Source organism: Neolamprologus multifasciatus, chromosome 13, assembly GCF_963576455.1.
Source record: "Neolamprologus multifasciatus chromosome 13, fNeoMul1.2, whole genome shotgun sequence".
Lineage (NCBI taxonomy): Eukaryota > Metazoa > Chordata > Actinopteri > Cichliformes > Cichlidae > Neolamprologus > Neolamprologus multifasciatus.
The window spans coordinates 16,538,372-16,551,777 of record NC_140451.1 but is presented as its reverse complement, the minus strand read 5'-3'; the positions used below and the strand labels follow the sequence as shown (position 1 = coordinate 16,551,777).

The following is a 13,406-nucleotide window of genomic DNA, read 5'->3' as shown; positions in this document are numbered from 1 at the left end:
TCCACTGAAGAGGAAAAACAAAAAACAAAACATTAATCAGCCACAAGACCTGAAAGGTTTGATTAAATTCATGCAATAATTTGTCTATTGAAATATGTGCCCCTAAAAATTGGGGCCACACAAATCCGTACATTTATGTTCAACCTATTAAATTCTGAACATTATCTTTAACTGTCTCACTGAGGTGGTCTGAGGAGTAAAATTAATGAAATCTGCGTTACTATCCAATTTTTCAAACCAGAAAAAAGGGTGAAAAAAACCCAACCACTCAGCTTTCATTTTAGAGTTTTTATAAGACATCTTATAAATTGAAATACAGATTCAACTTCACACAAGAGCTTTAAGTAGTATTTCCCACAGAAACAATTGATTGTGCAAATGCTGTGCTGAGTAAAGAAGCTGCAATTGAGGTTATTTGAAGATCTTGTGGACTTCAGACAGAAGTGTTCCCGATAACCCGTCTGAGTCACTGATCATCAAATGATGACCACCACACAAGTCTTCACCACACTTGAATGGAGGATATACATTTTTTGGTTTTAATTTCCTCTGGCATCCAAAACATGACGTTTTGTGCTATAAGAAGCATCAGAAGATCCAAAAAGGCCACATAAGAGAGAGAGTGCAAAACACCAGCAGGGCGTGAAGACACTGCAGCTGCTCAGAAAGTAGATAAAGAGTTTTTATCTTTCAAAAATAAAAATATCTTTATAAAACGTTTTCAAAGGCAGGTCGGTTTATTCTCAGGCAACATGCAGGCAACTTAATTTAGGTGCAGAGGTGCCGTGGTGAACGTGGCAGTGAGCTGTAAACCAAACCAAAATATTCCCCTTAGGCAACACTCAAAATGTGTTGGATTTAAAATAATTAAAAGAAAGAAAGGAATGAGTCACATTCAAACTGGATAGAAACTAATAGCACTTCAATTAAGTCACGCTGATTATAAAGGCTTCCCTTTACAAGCTGCAAAAACCATCAGTTCATACAAATGTGATGCTAAACAAAATAAATAACCTAAAAAAAATGCAGAATTGTTCATTAATTACAATGAGCAGGTGGATGTGTAAGACTTATTGGATATGTGAGTCAGCGGTGCGGCAAACTTCTATTTGGCATGTTGGATTGCTGACCTCTGACAGTAACTGCTCAGGTCCTCACTTGGAATTTGCCCGCTTTAGTCACATATTTGACACCTTTAAATGGCTTGTACGTCTCTCCGTACATGTCGAGACGGCTCACTTTAAGACCTGCACAGAGGAGGAGAGCAGTGTAATATAAATCAAGGAAGATAAATAACAGGGCTGAAGGGATCGACGGTTTTAAATTTCAAACTTGACTGAAGTCACGCTTTGATAGATTACCTGATATGGCCAGCTGCTGGATCTTTAGGTCAATATTGAGTGAGGGGTTCTCTTCAGGGTTAGGCACTCCTGTCTGCATACTCAGACTGCCTCGCAAGTTGGGAAGCTTCTGGGGGTTAAGCTTACCAATGTCCCAAACCAACAACTACCAAAAGAGGAAAAATAAATGCTTTTTATTAATTTTAGTGTCTCCAAAACATCCACAACTGGACCAGGACAGGACCTTCTCAGGCTTTTGGTGACTGACATTCAGCACACCTGTGTGCAGGCTTGTAGTAAAGCAAAAGCCATCCTAACTGCTCGCTTAGCTCACTCCTGCTGTGTTACTGCTTATGACAGCCTTTGTCGTGGCTGGTTACCTTTGTAGTGAAGTCATAGGTGTAGTTTCCCTGTGAGGCTGTGAGGTTGGCATTAAGCACAGCCTTAGGCATGTGGACAGTGACTTTCAGGTCCTCCACTGTCTTCCCCATAGTTTGCTTGGGTCCAATGGTGATGTCGAGGCGACCGCAAGATCCTGCCTCGAAGAAACTGATGCTCTGCTTCACATACACAGGAATGGCTACAAGACTGAGGAAGGACATAAAAAAAACAATCTCTACAATAAACCTGAATGATTGGTTGTGTGAATGTTGTTATTTAAGTCAATTAAATCTGAATTACTTCATCTCCAAGTGAGAAAATGATGCCTGCGCTTACTTTTGAGAGCTGATGTGATAGGTCATGAGCGTGAAGTTTCCATCCGGTGGGATGAACGACAGGACACGCTCCGACTCCCAGCGCCTGAACCGCACGCATGGGTGGAAACTCACGTCATCAAGAAGCCGAGGATTCTGTCATCAACAGCGAGAAGTGTTAAAAAAGCAAAGCAAAGCACTGACGGTTAGACATAAAAGACTGAGAGGAAGTTCCCCCACCATAAAGGACATCGTCAGGTCAGGCATCCCACTGAGTTTCACACAGGCTTCAATTACACCCTGGATCTCTGCAGATACTGTTGTACCTGGAAAAGGAGGAGCAGTAAATCTCACCTATGAAACCTTACATGAAGAAAAGGGACTTCAAAATATCCAGCAATATAATATGTGCTGATCAAATAAGTGTCAGTTTGTACCGGATTTATCCACAATGGCGTCTATTTCTTCTGTCACATCAAAATACGCTTCATTATTGGTGTATTTGACACCAGCCCGCCTCCATGGGATGTTTGACAGCTGACCTTGTGGCAACGTTTCTCCAACATTACTACCTCCTGAAAATGAAACAAAACCAAGGTGAAGCCACAAATGTACACGTTAACACTGCAGAGTTTACTTGTACTTTAGTTTAGAGGTTGGTAAACACTCCAAAGTCAGGGTGACCTCCAGTTACCTGTTAGCGTGTTGACGACTGATCGCAGGATGTTGGGAGGCCTGATCATCTCCTTGAGGACGTTGGACTCTGTTGCTAGTGGAAATCCATTGTCCAGCATCTCCTCCAACAGCTCATAAACTATCACTACGTTGTCACTGATCACACTTTCGGAGCACTCTCCAAAGTAGTCCTGTCAACAAAGCCGCCCGTTACACCAAAGCCATAAGTTTATGTAGATGTTTTTCAAGCACTTATACACAAGAAAGCCATCTGGGGCCCATCAGAAATGTATTTGTATGGATGTTCATATTAGATGATGCCACTGTTCTCCGCATCATCTACAGCACAAGGACCAGGACCAAGGCCATAAAAAGTCAACCAATCGGACCACTCTCTCCATGACCAATATGATGATATACCATGATCATCTTTCAGCAGGATAGAAGTGGTATGCATGGTATAAGTGGTAACATGTGTAACAACACAATATTTCACAACTTTTGCTGTTTCACAAAGTCCTTTATCGTTTTGTGTAAGCAAAATCTATCAACATTGAGAATCTTATGTAAACACCTTTGCTAGATGGGTTGGATTCAACACTTCAAGAGCAGGAATTTGGTGAAACTGATAAGTTGTTAAGTGTGCATGAAGGTTATAGTGTGAAAATCTGGAAAATGTGGTCATAAATCAACAAACAACCTCAATCTTTAACACAGGATGGATGAAGTCCCATTAAGTGCTCGCTCGGTACAAGCTTCACTAAAATCTGATCAATACTGATGTAGTAGTAATGATTCTTATGGTTGGTGGACAGAGGGGCAAATGTGCAAGCCTCCTTAGGCTGGATGAGCTAAAAATGTAATTATTATATTTTTATATACCTCCTTTAATTTTTAGAGCAGGTACATTTTATCTTACTCAATACTTGCATCTATGGACAATTCCTGTGCATTACTTTATTGTAATAGAAATACAATGGGGTTTTTTTAATTATATAATTATATATTTTTTTATTTTTAGGAAGATTGTTTTCTGATGCATTTCTCGTGGCTTCATAGTGTAGAGTTAACACATTATGTCTGCTCCCTGGTTTGAGACCTGGATAAGACAGGAACACCTGGAAGGGTTGTGTTGGGAAGGGCATCCGGTATAAAAATCTACCAAAACAAATATGCGGCTCCACCTGCTGTAGCAAACCTTCATGAATAAGGGAACAGCGGAAAGCTTTCTAGGATGCACTGGTGGAAAGATTACTTTGTTAACATGATACAAAAGACACAATAATGAACAAGATAAAAAAATAAAAATAAATAAATAAATAAATAAATAAAATGAGTATTGGCCTCTGTTGCCATCATGTCCATATAACACCTCAGAAACCTTTTCTATAAAAAGGATCATTTTTATATTCTTACTTCCTTAACATGAATATTTTCTCCAAAACTTACACACACTCACACTCTTCTCTGATGTTGTAATGTTGTACTCTAACCTGGTGACTCTCTGGAAATGTGTCCTTCGATCATTTGTGTGTAGATTTACTTCCTTGGTAACAAAGAGTAACTAAACACTTGATTTCTAATTTATAGGGAGTGCGAAATGGTGAGACACACTTGTTCCCCAGGTTTGACCGTAACACAAAGTGTCACTACAGGCTTTGTGTAGTTTTAACGGGCTGCTTAGGTTGCCTTGGAGCAGGCAATGCCTTAAAAGCCTCAAGTCATGAAGAAAAAAAAAAACTCCCCGTGTAGATTAACAACCACAGTTTGACTAGAAGACTGCTTTAAGATGTTTCATGCACATGTGTGGCTTTTGTTTTCTTGAGTACTGCACTTGTATTGAAGGTGAGTGTGCACCTGTCAAATCCTAAAATTGAAGCTTCTTGTGCAGCGCCACACTCCTCTCCACACTCCTGCTACAAATGGATCCCTTCCTCAAAGTACTGTTCTGATGCACACTGGTGAAATGCAGTGGATTTCCTCCACTGTGTCAGAAACCGTGATACCCCAGCAGGAACATCTGATGTCACTCTTGTAGGCGCTTCCCCACAAGACCAATATTTTGTCTCTGGGTTATAACTGGAGACAGAATGGGACTTCCGTTCAGGAGCGTATGAGAGAAGAAGGCAGAAACTTCTTCTTTTGTTGTGCTCAGTTAATAACTACCATATTTGAATCATCTAAGGTTTTGCATTTGTATAGGCCCAGGCACTGACACTCATACTTGCACAGGATACACTGTTTATGCATTTTTGATGGCTGGTTAAAACAACTCTGAACAATTTTCCAAAATCTCACACAGGAAAGTAAAAATGACACCTTCTTCCTTAACTGTACAATCTCTTTTGTTTCCTTAACTGCATTCTTCCAAACCATCAGCTAAGGGGAAGTGAAATCTGATCACTTGACGTGAACCACAATATGTCTTACTTCTTCTAGACACAATCAAAGACTTGAAGAACACAGCGCTCAAACCACACCTGAAATGTGTCCGCCACTCTGTGCAGGAACTCGATGACAAACAGTGGGGAGACCTCAGTCTGGATGACAGAGAGGAAGAAGAGTTTTCCCCTGTATATGGAGATGAGATAGTGGTGTGGGGTCTGGAGGACAGGGGGCACATTCTCTGGATCCACTGCTTTCTCCCTTGCCTCGAAGAAGTAATCGCACACACTTCGGCTGATGACACTTTTCCAGTGTTTCTCCAGGAAGATGTCTCCCAAGTGATTAATGAGGAACAGGCTGTGGATCATCTCAGCTGCAACAATGAAGTGATTGTTGTTGTTGTTGTTATTGTTATTGTTGGTTGTCCTCAGTTATTAACTAAGAGTGACAGGCAAGGATAAAATCAGCAGATTTTAAAATAAATAAATCCTGACAGTTACCCGACATTGCGCAAATCAAAACAAAGCGATGTCACTTGTTAACATTTACCTTCCTACAGTCAACCTCTCAAACTAACTTTACCCTCAGGTATAAGAGTCACATTGCAATTAACCTTAAATGTGATCAATAAACCTGACAGTGAGAGACGTAACAGCCGCATGGCAGCTCTAAATATATTTGATAGCCTTCAAACAATCGCAAATCTTAAAAAAAGAAAAAGTTTTACCTGCTGACTCCACTCCTCTGTGCCAAGATTATTACTTTTGAGCCAATATGGCTGCACAACTCCCCGAGCAGCTCAGGAGACGCCTGCAGATCTACGAACACGTAAACGCAACGAAGCCGGTACAAAAAGAAAACAAATCAGAAGGTCAAAGCCTACATATTATTAAAGACAATATCCTGGGTGGTTTAAATACCAAAGCAACCTCGGCGTTAACTGGAGCCGCACTTTGATAACAAAGTTTCGGGCTTTTTCATCAGGCTATATTTACGGACAGCTATAACCCGGCGCCGTGTGGAGGGACCGGGGGCTTGTTTCCCTCAGTTTTGTTTGTTTGTTTTTGTTTGTTGGTTTTGTTTGTTTGTTTTTTAAATTTAGACTTAGCACAAATTTACAAACTCTCAATGGGAGATAACATTGGTGCAATAACATCGAAAAAAGCCCCCCCAAAAAAAGGAAATAGAAAAAAAACACAAAACAAAAAAACAGTTACAATATAAATATGTGAATACAATTCTTATGACATTTTACTTTTTTTTTTCTAACAACATTTTTTCATACATGAGGCTTACTTGGTACATACATAGGGCACATTCATTAAAAGTATAGAAACTGGGTCACATTTTCACATATCAAAGCAGCATCTTCACATGAGTCTTTCAACAGTTCTAAAAGTGACTTTAATTCAATCTTCAACCCATTTAGGGAAGGTTTTTTGTTTTGCCATTTACACTTATGGATATGGTATTTGCCCATAATTATTACAATGTTACAAAGTATGACAAGTTCCTTTGACAGATTATCATTATTGTATAAAACCTATGTTAGAGTCACTCATCCAGTTTACCAAATCCTGCCAAAATTTAGTCGTTACCAAACAGGGAAAAAAAAAAAAAAAACAGTGGTCAATGCTTTCTTCTTTCTGTAAACAAATCCACATGGCTCCATCTCAAATCAAAACCTTTTTTAAGCGTTTCTGCTGCTGGGTAATACCCATTAATTATTTTAAATTGCATTTCTTCAACTTTGGGTGGGATAGGCCATTTCAAAGAAATGTGTATATTTGTTTGTTATTTTGAAATTACACTCTTTTAATTTTGTGTTTTTGTTCAAATCGCGAAATAATATATTTTTAAACATTTTATTTATGGTTTTATTACCAGACTTTTTATTGATTAAATGAATCTGATTTAACTGTAAAGAAGGTAAACTTATTTGTCCTTTAGAGTAATGGAAATGATTTTGCTTCAAATTCAGCACAGGTAGAAGGATCACATTACAAACTCTGTTATATTCTCTAAGGGAACACTGAATGTTAAACTTGACTTTAAAAACACCTAATTCGAGAAACTACCCCTTCTCATCAAGTAAATCTGTTATAAAAATTATCTTTTTTTCATACCACTCCTTAATGAATAATAACTTCCTATTAATTGTAATGGTCCTGTTATTCCACAAGGTGGAGCCATGAGGCGTGAAGTTATGGGCAAAACCCATCTTCCAATAAGCCAAGACCTGCTTATGGTATTCTAACAGTTTGACAGGCAACTTCGATATATCAAGATCACATTTCAGGAGAAAAGCCAACCCTCCCACCTTTTTGAAAATATTTTTGGGGATATGAAACCATATGGAGTCAGGCTTTAATATAAAGACTTTTAACCAATTTATTTTAAATACTCCAACCACTGATTGAAAATCAATGGTACTTGTACCTCCTTTGGTGTATTCTTTGACCAGTTGTGATTTTTTAATGTAATGTGTTTTATAACGCCGAATGAATTGATTGATTATGGAGTTAATCTTTTTAATACTATGCGGGGTAATGTATAATGAATACGCTGGTAAACCATCTTTGAAACACCCTCTGATTCTGATAATAAATTGCATCCAAAAATTGCAGTGTGTCTCGTTAACCAATGATTTAGTGTTTTGGACATAGCATCGCTTTTGTCTTTCAGGTTTTTTGACTCTCAAATTTTGATGTCTTTATTTAAATAAATGCCAAAATATTTAACTTCATTTTTCACAGGAATCATCCTCATGCTGTTTTCCAAAAAGTGGCAAAAGTTCAGTTGTTTTAGGGCCATTTCTATTTTAGCTATGTTCAAATCTTCTTCTAACAATAATTTATCTTCCTCATTTAATTGTTTTTACCCGAGTTTTGATCATATCAAAGAAGATATCTGCATTCTCTTTTTGAATTTTTTGCTTATACAAATTATTATAAAATGTGTTCATTTCTTTACTTATTTGGTTTGGGTCCTCTGTCATAGTGCCATCCTTACTCAATTTAGTTGGGTTTTTTTTGTCTACGTTTCTCTAGGTTATAAAATTAAGATGATTCCCCCCCCCCCCCCCCCCCCCCCCATGCTTAACACTGTATTTGAACCATTTCCATTTGCCAACATTAGACATCATCATGTCATCAAATTCTAATTTTATTTTTTTAACTTGTGTACAGAAGTCTTTGTTCTGCAATAAACTATTATTAAATTTCCATATGTTTTCAGCCCTTTGTTGTCTACATAAGGATAACAAGAGACTTATTAGACAGTGATCAGTAAGTGGGGTTGATTGGGTTTCACATTTAGTAACATAAGTTGTTATTATTTGAGAGACAAGCCAATAATCTAGTCTTGAACATATGTTTTTATTTGTTGGACTCCTTGGAGCACTGTCAGTCATGGATTGGCCTACCCAGACCCCGAAACTCAAAATTATTGAAGCAGTGTGGGACAAAATCCTGGAGAATGATTCATTAAGACTACTAACTGCTGCCGCACTTATAAGGTGTTAATACAGTATGTCTAAATGAAAACAACTGTAAATTCAGACACGTGAGGTTGTGCTTAAAAGAATGATACCAAACAAGGCAAAGTAAATCGTTTTTAAAGGTGAAATGTAGAGGGAAAATCAAAAGTAGTGAAAAATGGCCAATTATACCCTGGATACCATTTTTTTAAAGTAACGCAATAGTTACTTTTCAAGTAGTTAATTACTTTTAGAATTTTGTAACTCAGTTACTTTTTTGAAGTAGTAACTAGTAACTTTAATTACTTTTTCAAAGTAACTTGCCCAACACTGGTCACAGTTGGTTCTAGAAAAAAAATGCAAAGATTTTGAGAGCAAATTTCAGATTGATAGAATGATATGGGAGCAGAAAAATAAACATGTGGAACTCCTGACTCCCCTTCAAGTTGAAAATAGGTAACTGAAACAAGAAATAGGCCCTGGAGCACAAACTAAGCCAGGCAATAGATGAAAAACAAAAAACAAAACAAAACTTTATAGAAGCAAAAAGATGATTGAATAAAACACGAACTCATGGCCCAAGAGCAACTAAGGCAGGGGTGTCGAACTCCAGGCTTCGAGGGCCGGTGTCCTGCAGGTTTTCGATATCACCCTGGGTCAACATAAAACCGAATCAAATGATTAGTTTATTAACAGGCCTCTGGAGAACTTTAAGAAATGTTGAGGAGGTCATTTAGATCTTTAAATCAGCTGTTTTGGATCAAGGACACATCTAAAACCTGCGGGACACCATCCCTCGAGGCCTAGAGTTTGACACTTGTGAAGAAAGAGAATAGAGGATAAATTATGAAAAAAGAATAACAGAATATGTAGTCAAGGCCGACACATTTCTTTACTGTCGAGAAAAAACTTAAAGTTGTTTAAGAAGAAAAGGCAAATTTAAGGTTGTACTTCAAAAATAGAAAAAATAAGCCAAGGAAGATTAAGCGGAAAAGGGCCCTAGCAGAGAAAAATGCAGTGCTGAAGAAAAATAACCAACTCTTGGACCTGCTTTTGGACAGGGACCGTGTGTGTGTGTAAAAATGTGTTAAAGCTTAATAAAAAGGTTATTCTTAAATACACTGGTGCCTTTGTAACAATGCAGGGCAGTGAGGATGGGAGTAGTTGGAGGCTGCCACTGGAAGGCTGTCAAACTTGAAGGCTTTAATTTGTCTTATTTGTGTTCGTTTTATCCAAAAAAGAAAAGTCAGAATCAAAGTTAGATGCTCCACCTCAGCGAGACTATGTTATCAGAGAGAGGATCTCTGATACAGTCAGGTGTGTCTTAACACATCAGCCAGTGTGGGTGAAATGACAATCTCTCTGAGTCATGGTGCGAACCCCGAGCTGGGGCTCCTGCCCAATCCACCTAAGTTAAGAGAAAAACAAACGTTTTTTTCCATCAAAAACTTTTCTTCATCAGCATGGAGAGCCTCCAACCTCTCCATGCTGAAAATGATGAACAAAAAAGCTACAAAATACAGAGAACTGCTTTTTACATGTTTGCATTATGAAACAAATTAATAATTAATTAAATAGTTGTTTATTTTATTAATAAACTTCACTATTTCATTAATTATTTCATCTGTGGTACTTACCCATCAGTGTATGTTCCCTGTGTTTGCATACATTAAAATACCAGTACTGATGACCAGAGCATATAAATGCAGCACTTTTCATATCTGACAATATATTTTGAAAGCACACGACAAATCACAAACTGTTTTTAATTTAGGTTTTTATTTTTATTTTGTTTTATTGTTCAGCTGTTGATTTTATGGTGGTGTGATGCTATATTACATTTTTAAGATTCAGTTGTATTTAAGATTTTTAATATAGCATCAAACTGTCTCCTCAAGTTGCTTTATACTGTAAGATAAAGACCTTACAGTAGCAGCAAGAAAACCCTGATAAATTAATAATCCCTTATGAGCAAGCACTAGGCGACAGTGGGGAGGAAAAACTACCTTTAACAGGGAGAAACCTCCGGCAGAACCAGGCTCAGGAAGGGACGGCCATCTGCCACGGCCGGTGGGGTGTGATGGTAAAGATAATATGAGGAGACAAGATGAAGAATAAGTTTTTTCGAAATTCTATACACGAAAAGTGAGCGCGAGAGCCCTCGGTGCGCCTGCTCGCTGCTGAAGTCAAAGTAAACTTTATTGTCATCTCCGCTACATACAGTCCAGTATGTAGAAAGACGAGACGACGAGGCTCCACTTACAGCAGTGAAAGTAAACAAACAATAAATATAAGAAGAGTAAGAAAATAAATATACACTTTAGGACCAGGGGTAAAGGGATCAATAACAATTTAAAATTTATAATTTACAGTTTGATGATTTAAAGTCTCACACACAGCCCGTCGAAAGGGGAGGGGGCCCAGCTGCTTCCAAATAGAGCACATTTAATTCATAATGTTGTAAATCCAAGCCCATTATGTATTCATTATTTGAATCCTGGGTTGTGTGAAATCTCAGAAATAAAGTGAATCTGTGAACTAAGGTGGGTCTATTAGGTTATGTTGTGGTGATCCTCGAGTTGGGGGATTTGTGTTCATACTGGAGTGCAAAATTAAAACCAAGATGGACAAGAAAAGTTCAAAGCCATGAGGTGCTCAGTTTAGAAAAAAGAGAAAAGAAGAGGAAGAGAAACGAGCAAAAGATGCAGGTAAGCAGATGTGTCATTGGATAATGGCAGGTCATCCTGAAACAATCAGAATCAGAATCAAAATATTTTATTAATCCCTAAAGAAATTATGTGAATTACAGCTGCTCCAAGAAGAAATGGTAAAAATAATAACAGTAACAGACTAAACTCCAAACAATACAATATGTTACAGATTTTAATATTAATTAGTCATTGTCAATTGTTGGTTTGACCTGTTCTCATTGTATGAGGAATTATGATGGCTGTTTGGTAGCTGTTTGCATACAATGCATCAATGCATACTCTCTCTCTCTTCATATGTGTGTGTTTCTCTGGCGAAATTCAGTATGGTTCCGACAACAGTTTTATGTTAATGTATAATCCTTAATATGTTTTGTGGGGGGGGGGGGGGGGGGGGGAGTGTTCGCCCGGGGCGCCAAACGGGCTAGGACCGCCACTGCTCCTAATGCCGTATTTCTTGTACTATTCCAAATTCTTATTTGTATTATTACCTGTGTTATCCTCTTTGCGAGTTTGTATTTTGCAATTGCTCAATTTAAAAAAACAAAACAAAAACAAATTTTGAGCCAAAAATTGCTGCACAATTCCCCGAGCAGCTGAGGAGACGCCTGCAGATCTACCAACACGTAAACGCAACGAAGCCGGTACAACAAGAAAATAAATCAGAAAGTCAAAGCCTACATGTTATTAAAAACAATATCCTGGGTGGTTTAAATTCCAAAGCAACATCGGCGTTAACTCAGGCCACACTTTGATAACAAAGTTTCCGGCTTTTTCATCAGGCTATATTTACGGACAGCTATAGCCTGGCGCCGTGTTGTGAGCCTGGAGTTTTGTTTCCCTCAGTAGAGTCTTGCAGGATATCGTTCAGCGCTTCCTTTACGCTTTCCGACCATTCCTCGGCAAAGATAGACAGTATACCCTATAACCTAAAATTAAGCTGTTATATTTGTATTCACTGTTAGAACTTTTTAAAGAAAGTTATTTAGACTAGCTTTTAATGTATCCCAGTCTTCTCTTAGCATGTACGATACTCCTCCCAAGATAGACAGATGGCTAGATAGATGCGGTAAAAGTTTCATAAGACATCTTGTGCTGGAAAAAAAATGTCTTTTTGTTTCTTTATGTTTTGCGTCTTTTTCATTACAGGGAGTCACTGCATTGTGTGCTATGTGTCTTTAAAAGATTTAAAGAAACTGAAAAAAAAAGAAATGCCAGGCCTAAAAAGAATTATCTACAGCAGATGAACATTATCTGGAAGTTATAAAAAATGCAATTGAAAGAAAAAAATGCAGCAAAAAAATGACACTTTAGTTAATCCATCTCCAAATATATTTCACTAAAGGCTCATCACAAATGTTCTCATGGGAAAGGTGGCAGAGTGAAATGAGGTATGCCAAATTCCACAAGAAGTGGACTGAAGAGAGTCTCAGATTTAAACCCAGTGGGAGTATTGGCTCATGTGATTAGGTAGAGGATCATCAGGGGGTCCTTTTATCCCTCTTTGGGGGGATACTCCCACTGGGTTTAAATCTGGGATTCTCTGCCATTTGACCTTAGAACTGAAGAAGCTTCTCGAATGAGAGGTGAAACGTCTTCAAGCAACTTAAAGAAGTCCAGACGCTTTTCTTTCCAAGCTCCTTACACTGTTGGAGAGCTTGTTAAAATCATTGATATCATTAATGCAGAAAAATACCATCATGTTTTGATCCACCATGCACTAACACCTGGAAAGCATTTTCATTTTTAGCAATGATCCAAGCACACATACCTGAGTAGAAAAACCATGATGGAGCACTGTGAGTCATGGATTGGCCTCCCCAGACCCGAAACTCAAAATTATTTTAGCAGTGTGGGACAAAACCCAGCGAAAAACCAAACGAGAATGTTTGATTTTTTCATTAAGACTACTAACTGCTGCCGCACTTATTTCCCATTTTCCTAAAAAAAATATAAAGAAATGAGAGGTGACTAAAGTTGCTCCTTACCATGCCATCGCTTCACGTTGACCCTGCACGGCCCTTGCGTGGCGTCATATTTCAGGCCTCTGATTGGTCTAGCTCTGCAAAGGCCGGAGGGAACTATTGCCTGCGAGCCATTCCCCGGAGAAACAACGACAGCTTAT

The 13,406-nt window shown here is 38.3% G+C and overlaps 1 protein-coding gene across 4 annotated transcripts; it reads right to left on the bottom strand.

The window, feature by feature from the left end:
• Positions 1-813: 813 nt before the first annotated feature.
• ap3m1 (adaptor related protein complex 3 subunit mu 1) lies at positions 814-13,385 on the bottom strand. 4 transcript variants are annotated; one of them, XM_085183384.1, is made up of 10 exons: positions 13,270-13,375; positions 5,823-5,913; positions 5,191-5,468; positions 2,730-2,901; positions 2,473-2,610; positions 2,276-2,361; positions 2,058-2,191; positions 1,721-1,928; positions 1,362-1,506; positions 814-1,247 (listed from the first exon to the last, which is right to left on the bottom strand). In XM_085183384.1, the coding sequence occupies exons 3-10, from the start codon at positions 5,461-5,463 to the stop codon at positions 1,147-1,149; spliced, it is 1,257 nt and encodes a 418-aa protein (XP_085039510.1). In that variant the 5' UTR covers positions 5,464-5,468; positions 5,823-5,913; positions 13,270-13,375; the 3' UTR covers positions 814-1,146. The 4 variants fall into 4 exon arrangements, with proteins under 4 accessions (XP_085039510.1, XP_085039511.1, XP_085039507.1 ...); XM_085183385.1 differs by lacking the exon at positions 5,823-5,913 and having other exon boundaries at positions 13,270-13,385; XM_085183381.1 differs by lacking the exons at positions 5,823-5,913; positions 13,270-13,375 and adding an exon at positions 13,053-13,229.
• Positions 13,386-13,406: the final 21 nt, after the last annotated feature.